At 36.7% G+C, this 27,430-nt stretch overlaps 1 protein-coding gene across 1 annotated transcript in view; it reads left to right on the forward strand.

Annotated features, from left to right (window-relative positions):
* PHTF2 (putative homeodomain transcription factor 2) overlaps window positions 1-27,430 on the forward strand; it is a 163,112-nt gene that overhangs the window by 32,963 nt on the left and 102,719 nt on the right. The window contains exon 3 of the mRNA XM_060020316.1: window positions 24,078-24,134. Coding sequence (XP_059876299.1) covers window positions 24,078-24,134 — 57 coding nt within the window. The remainder of the gene's footprint in view (window positions 1-24,077; window positions 24,135-27,430) is intronic.

The raw sequence follows: 27,430 nt of genomic DNA on the forward strand, positions 1-27,430 counted from the left end.
GTTGTCTCCAGAAAGTAATGGGCAAGGGGCCCACATTATAGATGTTTTTTGTTGATTTTTGACTGTATGATAAGGATTTAGCTTTTTTATGATTTCTTTCCAATCCCCCTACTGCATTCTCCCAGTGACTAAAATTTTGGTTAAATCAGTATTCAAGGCTTATGTTTGTGTGTGCAGTATTTAGAGCAACATCATGTAGTATCTGTGATAATATTTCCTGTCTGTGCAACAGTTTTTATGTTTTGCTTTGTTTTTCTAGTTCTTGAAAGTCTCTGACAGAACTGAACAACTTTTGTTGTAGTCAGTCACATTCAGGTATTCTACCAATTTCTTTTTTTTCCTTTCTTGGGAATGACCCTCCTAGAACTCTGTGACCTCCTGCTCCATTCTTGGATGGATTGTTCTCAAGTCATGCCTCTCATCTGCCATCTTGGTATTTCCTTTTATCATCAGCCTGAGAGTTCCTTTTACTGCTCTTTGGTCATATAGATTTGTGTTCCTCTTAAATATAGGCTTATAAAAAAAAAATCCTTTTCTTGCAGGAGGGACCCCTTCCAGGGCCTGAGAGTGGGCTCTTGTCCAACACTCGTAAATGAATTGTCTGAGGGGACACATGTGCTGACAAAGCAAGAGACTTTATTAGGAAGGGGCACCCGGGTGGAGAGCAGGAGGGTAAGGGAACCCAGGAGGACTGCTCTGCCACGTGGATTGCAGTCTCAGGTTTTATGGTGATGGGATTAGTTTCCGGATTGTCTCTGGCCAATCATTCTGACTCAGGATCCTTCCTGGTGGCGCACGCATCACTCAGCCAAGATGGATTCCAGTGAGGAGGATTCTGGGAGGTTGGTAGGACATATGGACTGGCGTCTCCTATTGACCTTTCCCAAATTCTTCCAGTTGGTGGTGGTTTGTTAGTTCCGTGTTCCTTACCAGGACCTCCTGTTATAAAACAACTCATGCAGATGGTTATTGTGGTGCCTGGCCAGGGTGGGTGGTTTCAGTCAGTGTTTCCCCTAACAGTTATATAACATTTATTATGTACCAGGCATTTTCTAGATGCTTTACATATATTAACTAATTTAACATAGGTAAATGAATGAAATGAGACAGAGGGTCTGTTTCCTGTCTCTGGACATTAGTGGGTGAAGCTCTGTTGCCTGAAGCTGTTGTAATGAACTTGCTCCCCAGAAGGGAGCTTGACAGCTGGCCAAGTCCGGCAGAGTTGAAAGATGGAAAGGTCCTGAATTTTTCAGGACTTTTTGAGCCATGGAATTAATTAACTCTGGAATTGTCTTATCTTGGGACTTCTTACTGTATGAGATAATAAATCCCCTTATTTTTTCAGTCACTTGAAGTTTAATTTTATTTCCTTGCAGCTGAAGGCATGCTAAGTGATAACCAAGAAATGCTTTCTGATGGTATGTGGTTTCCTGTATAGTGCTCTTTTGCCTCTGAATGCTTACAGTAGTAGATGTAAAATTAAGATCTACCAAATAGAAGTACTGAGCCTCAGACAAATGGGTTTATCACAGTTTCTCTTTTAAGCTTTTTTTTTCCTTGAACCATATTCTCATAGGTACCATTAAATCTTTAATGTAATTTTAGACTACTGTGCCTTATAGTATGATATGGTTGAAAGAGCACTTGTATTCGATTTTGTGACATTTATCAGCTTGTAATATTGAATGTGTTACTCAATCTCTCTGAGCCTCAGTTCCTTCTTTTGTAATCTGAGGATGGTAGTGCTTCCTCTCTGTGCCTCACAGGGTTATGAAGGAGTGAATCAACCTTAAATATAGTTTTTAAAAAGGTTTTTAAATTGGTTTATGAATTGTTGAATAAATATGAAGTATCACTCTTAAAAATAATACTAGTAATGCATCTTATGACTTGGAATATAGTAGATGAGACATTGGAGTGGTGGTCAGTACTCTGCAGTTTCTTTAATGACCAACAGGAGTATGTGCTGCACATACTTCTTCCATCTGACCAAAGAGGTGGGTATGTGACTAAGACCAGACCAGAAATGGTACCTCATTCCCTTGGCCACAGTGATGGGTCCAGGTAAATCTGATGACCCAAACTGTCCTTCTATAGTTTTTTGTTTTTGTTTTGTTTTGTTTTGTTTTTAATTAGAGCTGCTGGAAAAGACTCTTTTGCTTCTTTCATTTAGGAACTTTCATTTAGAAGGATGAAAGTCTAAGCATGTTACCACAACATGGAAAAAGTTTTAGAAGAAGAGAATGAGAGAGCACAGAGGGTCGTCAGGAATAGGGAAAAAGCAGACAGCCACAGGCCAGCAGGTGCTCTTGTCCCTGGATTCATTCCACCCTGACATTAGCTTCACCCCTGACCTTTGAGTTGTTTAGCCAATAAATTTCCCTTTTTAAAAAAAAAAAGAAAAAAATATTTATTTATTTTTGGCTGCATTGGGTCTTCGTTGCTGCGTGTGGGCTTTCTCTAGTTGTGGCGAACAGGGGCTACTCTTCATTGTGGTGCATGGGCTTCTCATTGCGGTGGTTTCTCTTGGCACAGGGGCTTCAGTAGTTGTGGCTTGCGGGCTCTAGAGCGCAGGCTCAGTAGTTGTGGCTCGCGGGCTCTAGAGCACAGGCTGAGGAGCTGTGGCACACGGGCTTAGTTGCTCCGTGGCATGTGGGATCTTTGCGGACCAGGGCTCGAACCCGTGTCCCCTGAATTGGCAGGCGGATTCTTAACCAGTGTGTCACCAGGGAAGTCCTTAAATTTCCCCTTCTTGTTGCAGATAGTTTGAATTGGACTTTTACTTGTAAAAGAGAGTCCCGACTAATGCATAGAGAATATATGTTTTATTATGGTATATAATATATACACAAAACCACACAGATTATTATTTATTATATATAATATATTTACGTATTTACACATATATTTACAAACTGAACAACTGCTTGTGTTCAGAACTGTTTGTATCCTGTTTATAAAATAGGACTCAGATCGAGAAACAGAATGTTACCGGCTTTACAAAACCTTCAGGCTCCCTTTTAGTCACAGCCTGACCCCTTTGAGAGTGACCACTGTAGGAGACAGTATATCTTCATGGTAAAAAGAACATAGGTTTTGGGGTTGGAAAGCAGAGATTTGAATCCTTGTTCTTGAAAGCCTGTATAATTCTGGACAGATTGTGTCTCTGAATTTCACTTTCTTCATATATATAAACACTGACTTTTATATTTAAAATGATGATGATATATGCAAAGTGTTAGCAAAGTGCTCTACACAGGGTAAGCCTTCAATAAATGAGAGTTATTTCTATTATTGTTATCTCATATTCATACACTTATCAGAGGAATTGTTCCCCAGACTTATCAGAGTGCTTTATTTCATGGATTCTAAAAATTCTCATGAGGCTAAAAAGATTCTTACTTGTAAAGGAGAAACCTAAAATGTCAGTCTTCTAATACCCATCCAATATTAGAACAGTAAGTATTTAGTTGATGTTTGTCTAACACTTGTACAGCAGAGATATGATTAAGTGTAATTTATAAGCCTTAACTTTCTTTGCTTCAATCAATGCACATGTTTTCCACCATTTCCTTTTCAATGTCACTTACTTGCCAAAAATAAGTCTTTTCCTAGCGTAAATACATTGGTTAGTTTAGTTACTGAAATATGTACCTTTTCACCTAAGATTTTTCTCCTGCATTTTGGTCATGAAGTTCTTAAAATTTTCCACCCTCACCCTCTCTCCAGTTTGGGTATTTCTAAAATAAATAATTTGAGTTTGAATTTTATTTACAAGGAAGAAAGAAACTATGCTATGCAGTAGTCAAGATGGTTTGACTTTAGAGATCATCTAGTTCCTGTTAAACATTTTGCTTTACAGTTGAGAAACCTGATGCCTGTAGATCTAATAACTTGATCAAAGTCATGAATTAATGATAAAACCAAAACTCAGATCTGCTGACTTTCAGGCCACTCTTTTCTCCTGTACTAAAGTTGCTTTGAAAAACACACTGAAGAAACTTTTATAAAATTCATTTGTTTAATTTGAAAGATTTTTTTTGAATGTTTAAAAGAGCTCTTCATTTAATCTGTAGATAAACCTTAATGAAGAATGTTTATGTTCCCATATTCGTCTTTCAGCTTCTGCAACTAGGTGCAGAACTTTCCGACAGCCTCAGTTGTCTCATCAGTATAAGAATATATATAGTACTAGTATGTACAGTATAAGATTGCAGATGCTTTCCAAAGCGCTTACCAAAGATTAGTACTTTAGCACAGTCTAAAGTACTATCTGGATAAATGGTTCATTTCTTCCTCTGCACAGTTTTTCCTAATTCTGCATAGTGAAGATGAACAGTATAACTTCTGTAGGCATACCTGTAGTCACTCTCAGTAGCAATTTTGGCTACCTGGATTCTTGCAATTACAGCAAACCTTTTCTTGCCCAATGATGATAGTGGTCCAGGTCCCTCAGATTCTAATTCTGGGGAATCTGGACTGAGCACCCAGGAGCAAGTTATCTTAACTTTTTCTCCATATTAATTTTACCTTATATAGGTAAGTGGAAGGAAGCTAAACAGTTTAATGTGTTTGATTTTGAATAACTTAGATGTTTTATGATCTCATTTTTTATTTCACATGATTGAATGAGCAGCAATAATATGTTAGGTATTTTCTAAAATACAAATGTAACCAAGATATGTTAATACTCTTGGCATTAATTTAAATTGCTTTAAAAATATGATACAGCTTTTCATGCTATTTATAGTAAACTGTTAGAAATATGTAAACAAGGAAGGTACCGTAGTCTTGATTCCTAATATGTATGCATCATTTAGTTGGGGTTATGTTTTAGAATTATAAACCAGAGTATATCTTATGATAAATATTAAAAGAATGCAATTAAGGCATATACCTTCCTTCCTTGTCTCATGCTGCGTTATTAAGGAAAGGGAAGCATTAGGTAATTCATCAAAATGACATAATAGCTAACATTTTGAGCTCTTATATGTCTGTTACTGTTGTTAGCTCAATATGTATTAGCACACTTAATCTTTACGGTTACCCTGTGGTTACTAATAATATTACCTATTTTAGATATTTTTAGAGCTGAGTAGATTGTACTTCAGGAAGAGTTTTGTATATTCTCATTTCCTTTTTTTGTGTGTTGAGAAATCAATATTTTATTTATTTATTTTTTTTATTGGCGTATAGTTGCTTTACAGTGTAGTGTTAGTTTCTGCTGTACATCAAAGTGAATCAGTTATATGTATATATATATATCCCCTCTTTTTTAGATTTCCTTCCCATTTAGGTTACCACAGAGCACTGAGTAGAGTTCCCTGTGCTATACAGTAGGTTCTCTTTAGTTATCTGTTTTACACATAGTAGTGTACATATGCCAATCCCAGTGTCCCAATTCATTCCTCCCCTTCCCCCCTTGGTATCCATAAGTTTGTTCTCTACATCTGTGTCTCTTTTCTGCTTTGCAAATAAGTTCATCTGTACGATTTTTCTAGATTCCACATATAAGCGATATTATACGATATTTGTTTTTCTCTTTCTGACTTCACTCTGTATGACAGTCTCTGGGTCTATCCACGTCTCTGCAAATGGCACTATTTCGTTCCTTTTTATAGCCGAGTAATATTCCGTTGTATATATGTACCACATCTTCTTTATCCATTCCTCTGTTGATGGACATTTAGGTTGCTTCCGGTCCTGGCTGTTGTAAATAGTGCTGCAATGAACATTGGGGTGCATGTGTCTTTTTGAATTATGGTTTTCTCCAGGTATATGCCCAGGTCTGGGATTGCTGGGTCATATGGTAGTTCTATTTTTAGTTTTTTGAGGAGCCTCCATAATGTTTTTCATAGTGGCTGTATCAATTTACATTCCCACCAACAGTGTAGGAGGAAATCCTCTCCAGCATTCATGTTTTGTAGGCTTTTTGACGATGGCCATTCTGACCAGTGTGAGGTGATACTTCATTGTTGTTTTGATCTCCATTTCTCTAATGATTAGTGATGTTGAGCATCTTTTCATGTCCCTCTTGGCCATCTGTATGTCTTCTTTGGAGAAGTGTCTTCCACCCAGTTTTTGATTGAGTTGTTTGGTTTTTTTTGATACTGAGCTGCATGAGGTGTTTGTATATTTTGGAGATTAATCCCTTGTCCTTTGCTTCATTTGCAAATATTTTCTCCCATTTTGAGGGTTGTCTTTTCATCTTGCTTACGGTTTTCTTTGCTGTGCAAAAGCTTTTAAGTTAATTAGTTCTCATTTGTTTATTTTTGTTTTTATTTTCATTACTCTAGGAGGTGGGTCAAAAAAGGTCTTGCTGCGATTTATGTCAAAGAGTGTTCTGCTTATGTTTTCCTCTAAGAGTTTTATAGAGTTTGGCCTTATATTTAGGTCTTTAATCCATTTTGAGTTTATTTTTGTGTGTGGTGTTAGGGAGTGTTCTAATTTCATTCTTTTACATGTAGCTGTCTAGTTTCCCCAGCACCACTTACTGAAGAGACTGTCTTCTCCATTGTATATTCTTGCCTCCTTTGTCACAGATCAGCTGACCATAGGTGCTTGGGCTCATTTGCTTTCTTAATAGGCCTGACAGCTTCCCAGCTGGCAAGGCAGCCATGGAGAGTCAGTAGAGGCAGAAGTATCTGACAATGATTAGGGGCTAAATGCCACCCTTCCCAGGTACTTCTTAGTGATCAGAGCCAAGGCAAAAGAATATAGGGTGGTTTTTGTGTAAGGATGTGAATTAAATTACTGATGGGTAAGGCCTCATTTGTCGAGCCAGTCCATCTGGTTTTGAATTGCTATATTCTGCTACTTACTGTTAAAATTTGTACAACCTAAATTTTTGTAACTATAAAATAGGGATAGCAATAATATCTACTTCATAGAATTGTGAGGATTTATTAAGTTAGTACATGGAAAGTGTGTCTGGCATTTGATAAATAATATCAAATGCTATTTCTTGTTATTATTATTAACAGCATTAACTGCCTTAACTGGCACTTAATATCTTTTAGTAACCAGGGGTGGGGCCTTCCATCCATGTTAGGGTCCCAGTCAGTTCATGCTACAGTGTAGGTGTTATTTTAAAGACAGGTACCTCTTATGGACATCTTGTGTGATGTAAAAGGTTTTTTTCAATGAATACGACCCAATGCCAACACTTTTTTCACTTTTACTTTCAAGTTTCCCATAATTTTCATACGTGTATTATTTTTCAAACAATACTCCTGATACTGATGTTATTATTACATGATTTCCTGAGTGGAAGGATTGGGGGAGAGATTTCTAGAAAATGGGAAATTTAATAATTTCAAACAAGTTACATATACATATTTTCAGAGGAATCCTAAAATTCCAAATAATATAAATTTAGCAGTTATTTGTACAGCATAGACAATTTCTTTATATTAACATTTTCTTAGTTGCAGTGAACTATAATTTTCACTACATAATGTTTTGATATCTCAAATCCTTTGGGAAGTAAATCCTATAAATATTCAAGTTAATATTAGGGCAATATTAAAATTAATAATCTAGAATATACACACACACACACACACACACACAAAGCAGAAGCAGTCTTCTAGGTACAGGGATGGAAAGCCTGCTAGGAGTCAAAACTTAATGGAAAATTCTTTTCATTCCAAATTCTGACTATGTATATATATTTTTTCCTTTAAATGCTTGTCATGTTATTTTATTTAAAGAAATTTTACAAAAACATAGCTATTCCGTTTTTACAAAAGAGCTTTATTGACATGTAACTTAAAAGTGATAAAATTCACTTGTTTTAAGTGTACAATTCAATAATTCTTACTAAATTTATGGTAGTATACAACCATCACCACAGTCTGATTTCAGAAGATTTCTATCAAAAGAAATGTATTGCTCATTTGTAGTCACTCCTCCTTCCCATCCCCACCACCACGAAGCCACTGATCTACTTTTTGTATCTTATAGATTTGCCTTTTCTGCCATTAGTGTCTTTTGTGTCTGGCTTCTTTACTTAACGTGCTGTTTCTGAGTTTCACTCCTGTTGTAGCATGTGTGAGTACTCCATTCCTTTTTATTGCTGAGTAGAATCCCATTGTATAGGTGTACCAGATTTTGTTTATTCACAGTTGATGGACATTTGGATTGTTTCCACTTTTTGACTATTATGACTGGTGCAGGTATAAAGATTCATGTACATATCTTCATATGGACATACATTTTCATTTATCTTGGGATAATAACTAGGAGTGGAATTACCAGGTCATAACTGCCAAACTGTTTTCCAAAGTGACTGCTTCATTTTACATTCCCACAAGCATTATATGAGGATTTTAGTTTCTCCACATCCTTGCCCAAACCTGTTACTGTCTTTTTTTTTTTTTTTTTTTTTTTTTTTTTTTTGGCCGTGCCGTGCGGCATGTGGGATCTTAATTCCCTGAATGGGATCGAACCTGTGCTCCCAGCAGTGGGAGTGTGGAGTCTTATCCACTGGACCTCCAGGGAAGTCCCATGTCTTTTTTAATTATAGACATTTTAGTGGTTGTGAAGTGCCATCTCTTGGTGGTTTAATTTACATAGTCATTTCTTTTAATTGATTATTTTGGTATTATAATTTTAATCTACAGTTTGATACAGTAAAACATCTATGGAATTATCCTATTCATGTGTTCCTTTGGTTTTACTAGACTGATGAAACCCTGTTCAGGGAATTTACAAGGTTGGCAGAACCTTTAAACCTGAAACAAGTTGTGTTTAGGGGGTAAATCATGCCCCATACCTCTTATAAAGTAGTAAAGTAGTTAAACAGTTCAGTTGAGAAGATATTTTAAATATATACATTTATGTTTCTTTTTTTTTCTTTTCCTCACGCTACGTGAAGTGTGTCGGTGTGGGATCTTTTCTCTTCCAGGTTTGCGTTAAGACTTACATGCAAAGAAAGCAATAAAATTGGACTTTTAAAAAGTACAATCATGAATACAAAGGAAAAGTGATAGCTATTCTTGGGAATGTGATTGATTAGAAACAAATCTTGGGACTTCCCTGGTGGTCCAGTGGGTAAGACTACACGCTCCCAGTGCAGGGGGCCCGGGTTTGATCCCTGGTCGGGGAACTAGATCCTGTGTGCGTGCCGCAACTAAGAGCCCGCATGCCACAACTAAGAAGTCCATATTCCGCAACTAAGATTCCACATGCCACAACTGGGACCCGGCGGGGCCAAAATAAATAAATTGATAATAATAAATATATAAGTGGAATGAATGAATAAATAAATATTAGAAAACCCAAATCTTGGCAAGTCAAAGAATGGATATATCTGAAATAGGTGGTATGTTTACTTAATTCTTATCTAAACAAGTAATTTGAAATGGGTTTTGCTACTAAGAGATAGTAGTTTCCACAGATTGCTATTATTTTGAGAAAAGAAAATCAAGATTTATCTTGGAAGGTAGCACTGTGTAATGGAACGCCAGCCTATGGGTATCTGTATCTGTAAATGAGATCCAAACTCTGTATCTTAAAAGCTGTCTGACATGGGCAAGTTATTTCAACCTCTGTGAGACTCAATTGCTTCATCTTCAAAATGGGGGTAAAAATGTTGACTTAAAAAATTTTTTTTTTATTGAAGTATAGTTGATTTACAATGTTGTGTGAATTTCTGTTGTACAGTGAAGTGATTCAGTTATATATATATTCTTTTTATATTCTTTTCCATTATGGTTTATCACAGGATATTGAACATAGTTTCCTGTGATATACAGTAGGTCCTTGTTGCTTATCCATTTTAAATGTCATAGTTTGCATCTACTAACCCCAAACTCCCAGTCCATCCCTCCCTCATCCCCCCTCCCCATTGGTAACCATAAGTCTGAATGTTTTTTGAGAAAGTTCTCACACAGAGTCTGAGAGTTTTAAAAATAAACATTCCCTTTCACTTTGACACAATTTTAATTTGTACCACATACAGATATTCTTGAGTCTTAATAACTTGAAAATCAACCAGGAGAAAAAAACAAAAAGCAGGGCCCTTGTGGTAAGACATGCTATGTTTGAGTCTGGTTCTTTGATTTGCTGTCTTATGACTTTGGGCAAATTATTGAACTTTTCTATGTCTGTTTAATTTTCTTTAAAAAATGAGGATTAAATGATATTGTATAAGTAAAATGATTGGCCCAAGCCTTCCTGTTTCATGGTTGTTGAACTAGTTGAATAATAATAGCAGGTGACATTCATTGAATGCTTACTGTGTGCTACATACTGTCCTAAGTATGTTACCTGCATTTAATTATCACAACAACCTTATGAAATAGGCATTACTGCCATTATCCTGAATTTGTAACTGAGGAAACTAAGATTCAAAGAAGTCTAGTGGTTTCCCCACAGTCACATAGAGAATGCGTGATGGAGCCAGAATTTAAACCCAGTTGGAATAGGCTACAGAATCTGCACTCCCTTAACAGAGTGATTCTGCTCCTAACGTGATATCCAAATCTGGCCTATTTCTTCTGCCACTTTTCTTTCCCTTTGCTGTGGGCTCTCAGATGGTTGTGGGTGGTGGCATTAAATATGTCCTGTGTGTCTTGTCTCCTGCTTGGACTGTAATCCATGACAGAGCAACAACTGCTCAATAAGTGGAGCAGCAGTTACGCAGTTACTGTTTATTCATACAACTCTCATTTTAGCTTAAATGTATTTGCTTAGTCTATTGGAAGTCTTGTACGTATCCTGACTAGCTTGGTTTTGGTCATTGTTATTTAAGTAAGTTAATTTTTATAAATGCGTGTTTGGCTAGGAGAATTATGATCTGTGTTGTTGCTGAATGCCTTGTCTTGGACGAGGTGAGAAGATGAAGTTTTTTTTGGGGGGAGGAAGTTTTTTTCCTTAAGCTTGATGTATAAAATATGTGCAACACTGTTAGTGGTAAAGTGAAGACAAAGTAGAATTTATATTTGGCCTTTCACTGTATTTTGATGATTTAGAAGCTAAAGAAATGAGTCCTTATTTTTTTTAAATTAAGCTGTTTAAGTAATGAGTAGTTTTTAAAAAGTATTTTAAATAGTTTAATAATTTCTTTAAACTATTTAATAATTTCCATTCTAATTGTTGAAATAACATTTATTGAAAAATTCTAATAATTATTAATTGCGTAATGTTAAATTTTATAGTTTTGGCTGTAAAAGCTTTAACACCTGGGAATTAATGTTATAGGATTGTTAAATAGAACTCTAGTATTCACCCTGAGTAATGTGTTTTTGACCCTCTGATTGATAAAGTAAGGCATATTTGAATTATTTTCCTATGATTAATAATAGCAACTAATAATCTTTTTTTCCTCACTAGCAGGATCTTCTCACAATTCATGATGCAAGGTTAGGTTAAGTAGAAAAGTAGCAGTTAAATTATCTTTGCCAAGATGACTTCTTGGGGAAAGTTTTTAATTGGACAGTACCTTGATTAATAAATTCACTGAGAACACACTGCCATATACTAGCAAGTTGGAAAATAAACAATCTTCATAAATTATGCAGAGTGGTGTTGGTTTGCATTAACAGCAATGTTCTCGTTAAAGTTAGGCCAGGAAAAAACACTACTGTGTTCTGCTTCTACTTTTCACTACACACGTAAACTGTGCCAACAGCAGACAGCCAAGACCTGGGAAGGAAAGACAAACCAGGACTATGTTGGGCCCCTCAGAATTTCTAGAAACTTCTCTGTTGTATTAATTTTATTCACCTCTATTAGTCATCCATCCCTGTTTCTCCTGTTCACCTCACATTGGAATGGAAAGAGAATTTGACTGGCTCAGTTTGAGTCAGCTGTCTAGCCTGGGATCACTGTGGAGGAGGGGGGTGCGTATAGGATCAAATTACACAGGTATGGTCCTTTAAAGTCCTCCTCACAGTATAGCAGGACTTCATTCCTTTATTCTTAGTGATTTAATGATTTTTCTTAAGTATAAATGAGAGGTGTTAAATCAACTATATACTTGCTTTTTAATCTTTAGGTTACAGATTACAGCTGCTAATTAAAGATGGGGGCTTGACACTTGGGGCCTGTTGAGGACCCCTGATATTACACTGTATCACTAGCTCTAAGGGTTAATCTTTTTAATCTCTTGAGGAGTAAAAGGGAATACCAAGAGAGCATTCAGGAGAGGTAGTCCATGGCTGCTTCCTTCTGCCATATGGCTAGCCCCTACTGGTTGCTACAGAGGCCAAAGAGCTGATGAGGGCCTTCTCTCCTTGGCTTCTTCCAGAACTTGGAGTTCTCCCAGTTCTACCACAGAGCTGTTTGCCAGGTTCCCTTCCTTCCATTCCCTCCCTTTCCTGTGTGAATCAGTTGAATTCATTCATCACCGCCTAATGCAACTTAAGTTACCCGTCTGCCGCAAGAGTCCTGTATGAAATGTTGTTGTTTTCCTGGGCACTTCAAATATTTTAGCATTTTGCCTCTTTAACTCATTTTTTCCCTTGATATTCTAGGACGTAGGTATCTATCTGCCCTTTTATAGTACTAGAATTTCTGACAGTTTTGTTATTAAAATTTCTGTTATATAACTCATAGGAAAAGCCTTATTTATTTTTATAATGAGACAAATTGACTTTGAGAAGTGGCAGTTGCTTTCGTAATGACTTGCCCCCTCTATCACAGTACTTTTCCATGAGAAAATGTATTCAAAACTACCTAGCCCAGTACCTAATATGTGATGCTACTCAGGTGATATTAGCTTCCATTTCCTCTTGATTTTTTTAATGATGTTTCAATCATAGTTTAAAAGTAATACATGTCTATAATACGAAAAGTGGAAAATGCAGGTGAGTATAATAAAGTCACACAATTACCCTACTGTTAACATTGTGAATTTTCCCCAACAAAATTAGGATTATATTGTATTTAGGTTTTTATTTACTGTTTTCATGTAAAGGTACTTTCCCATGTCACTAAATACCCTTTTAAAACATAATTTTACAGAGTATAATATTGTTATATAAATATGCCATAATTTATTTATTAAACACTTCTCCTATTTACATATAGCGTTCATGTCATTGAACTAATAATCTCTTCTTTAATAGCTTTATAGATAGAGATTTTTGAGTAAACAGAGAGGAACATTTTCAGGCTTTTGAGACATCAGTCCTTATATATGTAACCAGTCTCCCATCTCCGCTGCCATACCATCCCATTCAAGCTCTTTATTCTAGACCTTCTTTGTCTTTCTTGGGCTCTGACACCCCACATGAGCATATCCTCCAAGTGGATGACCTCCTCGCCCTGCTGCTCTGGGTCACTCCCGCATGTGGTCACCCTACTTACCCTGCTTAGGCTGTGATTCCCCTAACCCCACAAGGTGCCCCTCTACACTCCACTTTGGCTGATACCCTGCCCTTGTCACCCCTATGTGTCAGACACCCTGCTTTGGGTCCCCCATGACTCTGCCCCCTCTAATGGCTGTAGTACTGAATTGTTCAGGAGAAGCAGGGAGAGAGAAAGGAAGCTGTACGGTTTGAAGACATACTGAAGGGCCTTGCCAAGTGCATAGCATCATGCTTGGCATATTGTAGGTATTTGGTGGCAGGGTGTGTGTGCGTGTGTGTTTGTGTATCTAATTCTTCCCCTCCTGATCCTGGACTGTTGAGCCTTGGTGGTGAAAGAGAAAATACAAACATAACTCAGCTGACTCCCAGCTGACTGCTTCTAATACCAACTCAGCTGCATTTGCTCTTCCTGGAATCCCTACTCTAAGTCACTCTAGTTGGTACTGTATTCTGTCTCCCCGAGTGGTTGTTTCTTACCTTCTTTATTGTCACCCATCTCCCAAACTCCCCAGCTTCCATGTCTCAGCTAATGACTTTGCCTACTATTTAAATGAGATTAAGATTATTTGACATGAATATGTTTAACTACATAACGACTTCAAAATGTTTCAGTATTTTTAGCTCTCTTTACCTTCTTTCTTGAAACTCTTTCCTTGTTTGCTATTTATTATATATACTATATTGCTTTTATATACATAAATATATATAATGCTTTAATTATCATATATATTAATATAGTATATAGTCTCTTCCTACCTAATTTTTCTAAGTCTTCTTACCTAACTTTGATACTTCTCCCCTCCAGTTGCATCTTTATCCTTCTTAACATTTTGTTCTTATTACGTTATTCTATTTCCCTAGATTATCAAATTGACCACATAATATCAAAACACCTAGTTTATGCTGCTGAGTTCCAAATTTTTTACCTTCCCAACTCTCTGAACTCAGACATAATTCCTAGCTGTCTTAGAGCTCCAACAGCTTTTCTCAAACCTGTTTTTTTATTCCATGTCATGGTTAATGATCCCCATGAAGCTCCAGGTACTTAAGCCAGAAATGGTCATCTTTATCTCTTTCCCATGTCCCCATACCCAGTAAGTTTCCTATTCTTGTACATTTTACCTCACAAATACTGCTCATTTTCAGACCAACTCTTGCTGATGTATAGTGCAATAGTCCTTATTTCATTCTGCTTTGAATTATAACTAACTGAATATTTTTTCTTTGGATTTACAATTTCTTAGAAGCAGATTCTACCATGATCATCTGTCTTGGTTGAATTAAAGAATACTCTTCTTTTTTTCTAAACTTGAATCAGTGTTTTACTATATCATTAACTGGCTTTCCTTAGGCAATAGGAACTTGGTCATGATTCATGATTTGATTATATGTATGTGGCCTGTAAAACACTCTTCTTAGGGTTAACGCAGGGAAGAGTGGTTTTAGATGATGCTTAGCCTGACACAATCTGTGGGAAGAGATTAAATGCCCTTAACTGTTATTACTTTTAATGAATGGAATCTTCGCTAATTAACAAGATTTTAGTATCTGAGGATGTGTTTTCAAACTTTGATGTTTTGATCCAAATGCCAGAGGCCAGCTAGATATATAGTATTTTAAAATGGATTGAATTCCAGAAATCTGTTTTCTTCCTTTAAAAATTATATTCTCCACCCAAAAAGATCTTAATCTTTAAAAAGTTTTTTTTATTTGCCTTCTACTTAAGCAGCTTTGCTTTTCTGTAGTAATACTTTTGGTTATGATATGATTCTGCTAATAATTGATAGCAGAAGAAATAAATGACAGTTGAAGCAAAGAGATTGCAAAGAAACCTCTTTGCTTATAATTATTCATATTTTTTCCATGACTTACACTTCTTTCCCCAGTTAGGATACAGGTATCCCTGGCTTTTTGAAAATTTGTTTCACACCACTTTGCTTTTACAAAAAGCCTACGTTGGTACCTGTTTTTGCTACCAGAAAAAAATCCAAAGAGGATTTTTGCTTTTATGAAAAAAGGTGAAAAGTGAAAATAGCCTTCAGCGTTCGTTTTGCAGTGAGTGAGCTGTTCAAGCGGCAGCATGCACCCCAAGCAGCAAGAGTGGCACCGTCAAGCTCCTTCCCTAGGAACTACATGAAGCATCCCAGCTGCCATATCTTTGAACTGTATCTTTGATCATCTGTGATTTACCTTGATGTATTTTGTGCATCTGTTAGCAAGATGGGTCTTAAGGTAACTGATGCTTCACTTTACGCCATTTTGGCCTACGAACAGTTTCATAGGAATGCTCTACTTTCAGATAGTGGGAGAAACTGTATTTTAACTTCGAATACTTACCCATTTTAGGTCCTTCCCTTCCCCCAATAACTAGAATTATAGGGCAATATTTTAATTATTGGATTAGAAGGCTTCTATGGTTTGGCTTCTCATATGTTTTTTAGAGTTCTAAGAAAAGACTGATTCAGAAGAGCTAAAGATTTGGTAAGATAAATTGGTAGTTGTTATACATTCAAAAGAGTTACTAGCTCTTGCCATGTCTTCAGACCATACTTTTTTTTTTTAATAAATTTATTTATTTTTATTTTTGGCTGCATTGGGTCTTTGTTGCTGCACGCAGGCTTTCTCTAGTTGCGGTGAGCAGGGGATACTCTTTGTTGTGGTGCACGGGCTTCTCATAGCGGCGGCTTCTCTTGTTGCAGAGCACGGGCTCTAGGCGCGCAGGCTTCAGTAGTTGTGGCATGCAGGCTCGGTAGTTGTGGCGCATGGGCTTAGTTGCTCCGTGGCATGTGGGATCTTCCCAGACCAGGGCTCGAACCCATGTCTCCTGCATTGGCAGGCAGATTCTTAACCACTGCGCCACCAGGGAAGCCCCAGACCATACATTTTGTCTGACATCATCATCATTCATAGTTTATATTGTGTAATGAAATGATTCAACTTCCTTATTTGATCCTCATCATTAAAGTTACCTGAGTGTCTATTATAGGAATGTTTGCGTGTGTGTGTGTGTGCGCGTGTGTAATGGAGAATCAGAAACATTGGACAATATGTTGATTAAAATAGGACATTGTGGGGCTTCCCTGGTGGTGCAGTGGTTGAGAGTCCGCCTGCCGATGAAGGGGATGCGGGTTCATGCCCGATCCGGGAAGATGCTGCATGCTGCGGAGCGGCTGGGCCCTTGAGCCATGGCCGCTGAGCCTGTGTGTCCGGAGCCTGTGCTCCGCAACGGGAGAGGCCGCAATAGTGAGAGGCCCGCGTACCGCAAAAAAAAAAAAAAAATAGGACATTATGTAAAAGCGAGAGAATAGGATAGGAAAGCTATTCAAGATACGTAGTAGGTTAGAAACAAGACTTTACATAGGAGCAGTTATAAGGACTCAGATATTCCTAGGCATTCAACAGCCAAATTTGTTTGAGAGGCAGTAGTTATGAGCAAAAAACAGTGAAAACCTGTTTGACATTCAAAGTGTTGAGAGCTTTACTTTGAAATTAAAAGTTTAAAAAAGTCAACCTCAATGTACATCGACAGATGAATGGATAAAGAAGATGTGGTGTATATTTACACAATGGGATATTACTCAGCCATAAAAAAAGAATGAAATAATGCCATTTGCAGCAACATGGGTGGACCTAGAGATTATCATATTAAATGAAGTCAGACAAAGACAAATATCATACGATATCACTTATATGTAGAATCTAAAACGATACAAATGAACTTATTTATAAAACAGAAATAGACTCACTGACATAGAAAATAAATGGTTACCAAAGGGGAAGGGGGGGTGGGATAAATTAGGAGGTTGAGATTAACATATACACACTCTATATAAAGTAGACACACAGCAGGGACCTACTGTATAGCACAGGGAACTATATTCAATATCTTGTAATAACATAATGGAAAAGAATCTTAAAAAGAATATATGTGTGTGTGTATGTATGTGTGTATATATGTGTGTGTATAATATATATGTGTGTGTATGTATGTGTGTATGTGTGTATGTATGTGTGTATATGTGTGTATAATATGTGTGTGTATAATATATATGCGTGTATAAATAACTGAATCACTTTTCTGTATACCTGAATCTAACACATCATTGTAAGTTAACCATACTTCAATTAAAAAATGGTTATAAAAATAAATTTTAAAAAGTTTTAAAAAGTCAAAAGAATTAGTTTCTACTACTTCTGGGAAGAGATTTTTCTGAAAACTAATCAGTAATCCTAATGATTTTAAATAGCCCTAATTGTTTCTTCAGAATGTTTTAGTAATATGAACAGAAGTACTGTATAATTTCAGCATGTCCACCATGACAACGTAATTTTTTTGATTATAGATATGTTTCATTGGTGATCTGTATTCTCAGATCTACTGTTTTGTTCAGTAACTTTAATTTTGTTAGTTTGCTCAACCCCTCAGTCTCTGTTTCTTATCATACTTGTAGATAGATCATTGTGAGAGTGAAAAACCATATAGTTTAGTTGTCTGGGCAAATGAGATTTTGGGTGTTGACAGATCTGGTTTCATTAATAAACTGTAAGTAATTCTAGAAACCTATTATATTGGTTATAATTAAGAAAAGGACACTTATCCTTACACCGCTATTTTTGCTTTCTTCTTGGTACCTTCTGCCCAGATATTTCTAGCTACACTTCTTTTTTTTTTTTTTTTTTTTTGCGGTACGCGGGCCTCTCACCGCTGTGGCCTCTCTCGTTGCGGAGCACAGGCTCCGGATGCGCAGGCTCAGTGGCCATGGCTCACGGGCCGAGCCGCTCTGCGGCATGTGGGATGTTCCCGGACCAGGGCACGAACCCGTGTTCCCTGCATCGGCAGGCGGACTCTCAACCACTTTGCCACCAGGGAAGCCCAGCCCTCTAACTACACTTTTGGTTCTACTTTAGTAGCACTGAATCTTTTCTCTCCCCATACTGGTACATAAAGAAATAATCTATAGCCATCCAACTCATCATTAGTGAGTATAAATGTTGTCATAAATTAATTTAAATATAGTTAACTTCATCAATTTAGAAATGAGGTAATTGAAGCCTGGAGCTGTTGAGATTTGCCAAGAAAGGAAAGAACTAACATTTACAGAGCACTGACTATATACCAGACACTATCATTTCATATTTCAGTTCTGTGAAGTATGTTCTGTTATCCCCATTTTACAGAATCTCAGAGGTCAAGAAACTTGCCCAAGACCATAAGACTATTCAGTTCTCTTGCACAGTCTAGGGTCTTTTCCACTTCTGTCAGCAAACATTAAGAGCTGTTCAACTAAGCCAATGGAGAAAACAAAGGATTAAGAAACCAACACACTAAATATAACAAAGGGTATTTTCTGATTGACAACTTTTATTTTTATAAAAAGACTCAAAGATAAAAATTAATTATCCTGGGTTGTACTGATATTAAATCACTATTAAAATGTGGGACCATCACAGGTATAAAAGCAACATTACCTTTGCTTATGTTTGTGAGAATTAATAGCCTGCTTTTCAGAGTTTCTGAAATGAGATTCCAAAAAATGAAACTGAGCATGGAAATAGTAGGACAAATTAGGGCTTTAACATATAGTATTATGCATGTCTATTCATTAGTTAAAGAACTAAGTGTTTAAAATATGCATGCACATCTGGGCCTCAGTTTGCCCTGCTTATATTTATTCGTGAACTCTAAATCTCTTATTTAAGCACTTAATCTAATTAACTATTGGTAACTACCTTTTTGAAGCTACACCTTCTCTTTAGCCTCTTGACATCTGAACCACAGCTCTTCTGAATGTGATGACCTAAGTAGTAATCAGATCACCCAAGAGTAGCTTTTTAAATTGTTTTTCAGAGATACTTCTTTTCTAGGACCATAAGTGATACATGTTTCTCACTTCACCATCTAATTACCTGGGTTTTAATATTTGTATTCTTGATACCTTCATTTCGTTACAATTTTTTTTTCCCTTAGAAGTCAGAGCTGACTCCGGCAGACACCTAGACAAAGACAATCTTTTTCTCTACCTACCAGTTCTCTCCTCTCATCCCTCTCTCTCTCTCCATCCCTGACTGCCCCTCCCTCATTCCCCTCTCTTTGTCCCACCCCTCTTTTTCCCCTTCCCCATTTTGTTTGTCTCAGTATATAGAAAGGTACAAAATGAGAATGGTGATAGGTGGAAGTAGATAATTCCTTGTAAAGTTAATATTCATTGACAGAAACATATTAATTTCTTAGATAACTAATTCAAATTACTTTGCAGTTCATCAGACCTGGGTTAGAATCCTGCTTTATAAAAATAGTATTTATCCATTGTAGGGAGAAAAAGTGATATAGGATCAGTGAATATAAAGCAGAAAGTAAAAGAGCTGTCCTCACTATTAATGGCTTTCATGTATCCTTCTAAAATGTCTGCTATCTATATTTACATACATACTTACTGTAGCATATTAGCTACATCCACTTGCCTTTTATAAGTAGGTCTTCAGTAGGTCGGAAGGCATCTATTTAGTTCAATCTTAATCCACTTGATATTACTAATTTATAGTATCTCAATTTCTTTTCTAATTTTTTTCTTAAAAAAATTTTTTTTTTACCACTTTCAGGACACTGGTCCCTCAGATATTTTCTGTTTGTATTTTTTTAAACCAATTTTAACATTTGCATCTTTTGGCTTCGATCTTAGAAGTGGAAGTAATTGAAGTGTTATGTTCAGAGTACTTAGAGCCTGTGAAAAGAAAATTTAGAGTTATCCTTGCTGTCATTATGGGGAGTAGTGTAAGTGATCCATATAGAATTGCCAGACCTGTTGTTGAAGATACAGCATGAATCTGTAGAGGGCAGGGTTTGGTCTTCTGGGACCAGGTGAGAAAAGCTGACTGTAGATCAACTCTGGTTGGGTAACAGTACGCCTGAGGCTTAAGGTGTTCAGGGCATCTGTGGGAGTAATAACCAGAGCATTGATAAACTTTGCTTACTATAACCAGGCACCAGAAAATGAACTTTACTTTCTTAACATGTATAAAACAGTTCGCTGCACATCAAATGTAAATCAGGATTTCAGAGTCCTCTCTGGTATGCGGGCCTCTCACTGTTGTGGCCTCTCCCGTTGCGGAGCGCAGGCTCAGTGGCCATGGCTCATGGGCCCAGCCGCTCCGCAGCATGTGGGATCTTCCCGGACCGGGGCGCAAACCCATGTCCCCTGCATTGGCAGGCGGACTCTCAACCACTGCGCCACCAGGGAAGCCCCAGAGTCCTCTCTTATAATACAATAGAAACAATGTTTTTCCCTCCTTGAAACACATTGTCACGTGAAGAATATGGTTGAAAATTCATATAACTTCTCATACATTAATTACCTAGGTATTTCTATCTACCAACAAAACATTGTTTGCATATATATCCTTTTGTTCCCATAGAATGTTAGGCACTTTTCTAAACACCCAAACAGTGGAGGCATTTTGTGGGTCAGGAAAGAGCAGTTAGGAGGTAGCTAAAATTTGAAAGTGGCCAAAATATTACATAATATTTTTTCCCAATTAAAGAACATATTATCTGATTAATATTCCTGTTCTGTTAGACAAATGTTACTACTGAGCTTCCTTTAATCTTTTGTATGACATTAAAAAAATAATGTAGTTATTTTCTTCCTGATTTTTCACAGAAAACTATATTTGAACTTGGCCTTGTTATTTAATTTTTTTGTAGAAGAAATACAAAAAAGAAACAGCTATCAAGTTTAGGTGATTTAGTCAAGTCTGCCAAGTATGTGTATGTCCGAAGTAGTATAGAACCTTTGGAAAACTTGTCAAGTTGTTTGTTTTTTAATTTTTTTTTTTAACACAGCCTGCAAATTATTCTTGATCCATGACCTTAAGTCTTGGGAAGATGGTTCTTCTCTTCAGTCTGTTTCACTTCTTTTCTTGCTCAGTTATGATTGACCATAAGATTATGTTTCTTTCAAGGGAAAAGCTTGACCCCAGCTGCAGATGTTCTAATCTTCTATCTTGCCAGATTTCAGAGTGGAAGAAAGTGAGGCTTTAGGTCAGAAAAGAGCCTTCCCTTCTGAATTCCTTCCCTGTCCCTTCTAGTATCCTGCCACCACTCTGATTTCATGATGCTGCTGAGGTACTACACACATATCCCAAGAAGCAATTTTCAGAGACAATTCAGTCTGAATTCATATGTGAGGGTAGTTTGTTAATGGCATATGCATCACTAAGCAGAACCCTGAACATCTCCTGAAGCACCTGTGTTTAGCTTTAAAGGCACCCTCACAGTTTTCTTCAGTAAAGAAGTCAATTTGCGTATGTAACTAAAGGGTCCATTCTGGTAGTATTTTAAAAACAAAAAAAGTATGCTGCAAAGGAGAACTGATGTTTCCACTTTTTGAGACATTTAATTGCTTGTAATTGAAAATGACACTTACCTGGTTAAAAAAAAAATTAAGATCCCACAAGGTATTCTATTATAGTAAAAGTTGTCCTTCCTCTCACACATCAAATCTTTGAAGAAAAGTTGATTAGCCAGTAAAACAAGCCATCATTTTCCTTTTTATATCCTTTTTATATCCTTTTTATAGGAATATTCCCCATCACCATTCTGCTGTTTGCAAGAACCTCAGCCTTCAAAAAACTTTTCTACTTCTAGTCACTGCTTCACTGCAAGGTTTATTAGACTTTCTATACCTTTTAAAAAACCTGGAGCTCTTCAGTACCATGCTGTGGTTGTACTGGCATGCTTTCCTGACTTGGTCTGTTGCACATGCATTATTTTATTTTCCCTGACTTTAGGACTGTGGGATATATATTTCCATGTCCATATTCTTGAGTCATCTTGAAATAAAAACACAGTTCTTGGACTTTCCTGGCGGGCCAGTGGTTAAGACTCCACTCTTCCATAGCAGGGAGCACAGGTTCGATCCCTGGTTGGGGAACTAGGATCCTACATGCTGTACAGTGTGACCAATAAATAAATAAATAAATTAAAAAAAAAAACCCACAGTTCTTTTAAAAGAGAACCTAGTGCAATTGTTTTGTATGTGAAAACAAAATACTGCCAAAATAATTATTAAACACATTGGTACCTATTCTTTATTAGTTTTGATTATTGTTTCACTGAAGAGTATGCAGTGCATTGAAATAGTTACACATTTAAAAAATAACATTTAATTGAATCAAGCCCAGTCATTCTGAATTATCAAGTTAGAGCAGAATTATTCCTCTGGAATCTGTGTTCCCATACTTCTTTTCTGATTTTAAGGAATATGATTGAGGGGCAGTTAGTCACCGCAGGTCAGCTCTGCCATTAGGTCTAACCATTTGGTTATTGCTTACCTAGGACTTATTAATCGTGCTTTATGGAGACTGATGGCAGCTTTGGTTAAGTATAAGTCAGTTGTTCAGTCTATGTGGCTTGGTCTAGGTGTTATAAGATTTTAATTTGCAGGGTATTATTATATCATAAAGTGATTTTTAAAATAAGAAAGGAGTCACAGGAATGTGATGAAAAAGAACAGTATTTAAAGGAGCAGAGAAATTAGAATGAATAAGGTAATATGTAGGAGAGATAATAGAAATGACGGGCTGTTATGGAACATCTCCAGATCCACACTGGGTGTCTGGGTGTTGCTCTCTCTTTGCTAGAAAATGTAAAAACACATGTACATCCTTAAAAAGTCTTTATAACAAGTCACACCTTTGAAAAATGATTTAATCATTTTTTAGCTCCTTTATATCTATATTTAAACCCTTCTCATATTCTCAATTTCTCATTTCTTGAAACGAGATTTAAAAAATAACATGTAGCTAAGAGGACTTCTGGGTAGAAAGGTTTTGTGAGTCAGAAAATATTTTCCTGAACTTACTCATATCTTTGCCTATCTCTTGTCTCTGTCTCCAGTCTCTAAATTGTAATTATCTGAAGTAATTTTAATGTATCAGGATTCTATTTTCAATTAATGCTAATAATGAAGACTCTCAGTTTAAACTATAGGCTGTTGACCCACGTTAGTATCCTATTGGATATAGGAAATTAAGTGGAAACTGGAGACAATAGGAGGTAACAGAGAAGAACTTGGTTAGGAACAGTAAGAATGGTTTGTTCATCCTGCCCAGGTGAAGGTATATTTCAGAGACCTTCCCAGCATCTAAGAGTAATAGGCACAGAAGGTACAAGGAATTCTACTTCTTGATGCTTTTCCCTGTGTCTTCAATTGCTTTTCTGACTATATTTTTCAATCTAAACGTTCATCTAATTGGTAATTGTGGTCTGCCTGCTTATGAATTTTTACTTCTGTAGAATATTAATATTTTTTTCTTTAAAAATAACTCCATAAAGAATTAATCACTTGGGAATTTTTTCTTGAATGTACCAGGGCTGTAGCAATTATGTTTATTCAAAATAAAAATTCCCTAGGGTCACTGCCCTAGGCTTTTAAACTTTAGTAGTGTATCAGAATAATCTAGAGGGTTTTTTACAAACATTGTTGAGTATCACATCCCTATTTCTGATTGAGTAATTCTGGGCTGAAACCAGAGAGTTGCCATTTCTATCAAGTTTCAAGAAGATGCTAAAACTGCTGGTCCTGCAAGCATACTTTGGGAACCACTGCCATACAGTATTGATCACAGAAGTCTGAGACAGAGCTGGATCTAATCTGTGCTGAATAAACATGAAGTTGCTTGTAATTCAACAGAGTTATACCTGTTGGATAGGTTCCAACAATGATCATTTAATGTAGTATTATTTTTAATTTATTTTCATAGATTGGAGCATATGATCAACAAATATGGGAAAAATCTGTTGAACAAAGAGAAATCAAGGTAACAAGTTTATTTCATTTTGTATATTCTATAAATTGATTATTAACCACAGTTTATTTAATATCTTTCTGTCGACCTTTAAAGGTACAAATTAATATTACCTATGCTATCCAAACTTTTAAATAAAGAGGTAAACTCTTTTATGAGGGCATATTCATGTGTCTTTACCTCTGATGATTTTTCTCTTTTTGCTCTTTAGCATCTTTCTGTTCTTTTAAAATTTAATTTCTAATGATTATTTTTTGTCAGCTCTTTTCCCCTTTCACTTGTCACCTTATACTTCTAGTTTGCTTTTCCTCCCTTTTGATGCTGTCATTGCTCTGTACAGTTTATTAAACTGGTAAGTGTTTCAGGATTTTTCCCGCCTGAGTGATCCTGTGCAAACGCTGCTCTGTTTAATTGAGATCTGCTTTTTGGTGCTACTAACAGAATGACTTGGACGCAAATAGAGTCGCTGAAAAGTTGGTCATTTTTTGAAAGAATTTAGGAAAGTAAAGCATTAATTGAAATGTTTTCGTAGTTCATAGTTTCTTCTTGGACATGTAATCATTTAACGCTGATAAGACATTCTCATAGGCTACCTTGCTAACATGGAAACTATTTTTTAACTAAATTTGTTCTGTTTCTCAGCAGTCACACCTTTTCAGTAATAAGATTTATATTTTTCATTTGCATAGATGATACTAATCAGTGTGTTCCTGCACGAGCTAAACTTAATATTGGCCCAGAGAATGTTACTTTAGTTGCTTGACAGTTTATATTTTGTGCAGAAAGGTTTATATTAGATTGAAAACCAGTGTCTATAGTTACTTAAAAATTTCAGTGTTTAGACAACTTAATCATCTATAATGAAGAGGAAGATTTTTTGCCATTTGTTAATTTTAATCTTTGAACTATTTACATGAAGAATTAATACAGTTAACAAAGTTGCAGTGAGCACCACCTACTATGTCTTAAGTATAGGATTAAATCATGGGGACAGAAAGATAAAATAGATTATAATGTTTTAGATGAGATACATAATTACAAGTGAGATCAGTTCAATTAAGAGAGGGATGTGGGACTTCCCTGGTGGCGCAGTGGTTGAGAGTCTGCCTGCCGATGCAGGGGACACGGGTTCGTGCCCCAGTCTGGGAGGATCCCACATGCCGCGGAGCGGCTGGGCCCGTGAGCCATGGCCGCGGAGCCTGCGCTTCCGGAGCCTGTGCTCCAAAGCGGGAGAGGCCACAGCGGTGAGAGGCCCGCATACCGCAAAAAAAAAAAAGAGAGAGAGAGGGATGTGTAGTTCTCTCTTGGGATGCAAAGTGGGGAAGCAGCCTTGGGTAGGTTAGGAAAGATTTCACAGAGGAAGTGACTCATGAGCTGAGTTTGACAGACATTAGAATGAGGAAAACATTCCAGACAGAATGAAGACCATATGAAAATATACGTGAAGACCATATGAAAATATACATGCCTGACTCAGAATCCTCAAGGAACTTGATGGCTAATAGGTTGGGTGGAGGAGGGCGATTAGAGTGATTAGGAGTAAAACACGAAAGGATATGGAAGTCAGATCTTGAAGGGACTTAACTGCTTTACTCTAGAGTCTAGACATAATCTGGAAAACAATGGGAGAGACATTGAAGGATTTTAAGCAGAAAAAGTTACCTGATTAAATTTCTATTTCAACAACTTCACTAAGGCAGCACTAAGTATGGTGGGAAATATTAGAAGAGGAGCAGATACAGAGTTCTGTTTCAGAATTATCCAGGTGATACTTGGGAGAGAGACTGGGGAGTCCTCAATATGTAGAGAGAGAGAGAGAGAGAGAGAGTGTGTGTGTGTGTGTGTGTGTGTGTGTGTGTGTGTAAAACATTCTGTCTGGCATGTTTTCCTCATTCTCTCTAATGTCTGTCAAGCTCAGCTCATGAGTCACTTCCTCTGTGAAATCTTTCCTAACCTCCCCAGGGCTGCTTCCCCACTTTGCATCCCAATAGAGAACTATACATCCCTCTCTTAATTGAATTTATCTCATTTGTAATTATGTATTTCATCTACCCATATATATATGGGTATTTTATGTATTATACACATTATACAGATACAGCTATAGGAGTGAGTGGATTTACATTGAATGATGAGAGAAAAAGGCTGAGAACAGAACACTGGGAAACAACATTTAATGGATAGGTTAAAAAAAAGAGATGTAAGTGGAGGAGGAAAGAGAAGTGAGAGACCCATGAGACAACGGTCTGAGACTACCATGAAGAGCTGGAAAAGTTAAACAAATAAAGGGCAGCAGAGAGGTCTAGTAAGATGCCTTGAAATCTTTTATTTTCTTTGACAGTCTTTAACTTGTTGGACAGGGAGTGTTAAGTACCTTGAGAGATTGTGTTACCAGTTGGCACATTTGGATGTTTTTTGAAATTTAACCCCCTCCCCAAAAAATATATATATATATATATATTTATGTATATATATTTATATATACTTTGTAATAGTACTTTGTAATAGTAGTTGAAGAACTAAAAACAGTATTAAAACTTACTTTTGGGCTTCCCTGGTGGTGCAGTGGTTGAGAGTCCGCCTGCCGATGCAGGGGACACGGGTTCGTGCCCCGGTCCAGGAGGATCCCAGATGCCGCGGAGCGGCTGGGCCCGTGAGCCATGGCCGCTGAGCCTGCACGTCCGGAGCCTGTGCTCCGCAATGGGAGAGGCCACAACAGTGAGAGGCCTGCGTACCACAAAAAAAACCAACAACTTACTTTTGTTATTTTTAATTGAAAAGGTTAATTTGTTGACAAGCATAACATTTTTGTTAAACATTCTAGTGGAAGCAAATTATTTATAGTGTAAAATAATTTTGTATTCTAAGGAAGGTAGAGAAGTGCGTAACTGTGGTGTATTAATGTTCATATTTGATTTAAAAGAACAAAAACACTGTACCTGTTGCATAGAGAACACTAACAAACGTATTGAGTTTGTCCTTTTAGGTAATCGATTCTTTTATTATCTGTCAAAGCAGTGAGCAACAACTAAAGAAATCAAAGAAAGCCATGAAAATATATTTCTTGGAAATTTTTTTTTACATTAAAGACCCTAGTTGATATTGCTAAAGTAAAGTCTTTTCTGAGTTGCAAGTGATGTTTTCTTAAACGTTTTAGAAATTATAACTGAAAACTGTAGTTTTCTGATCACCTTGACCCAAATTTAAAAGTAGATGTGGACTTTCCCTGTGTTTTAGTACGTACTAGAGTTGTAAAGCTTCAACAAAACAAACTATGTTATTTAAAGTCATGGTAAAGGAAAAAAGGG

Source organism: Delphinus delphis, chromosome 9 (genome assembly GCF_949987515.2).
Source record: "Delphinus delphis chromosome 9, mDelDel1.2, whole genome shotgun sequence".
Taxonomy (NCBI): domain Eukaryota; kingdom Metazoa; phylum Chordata; class Mammalia; order Artiodactyla; family Delphinidae; genus Delphinus; species Delphinus delphis.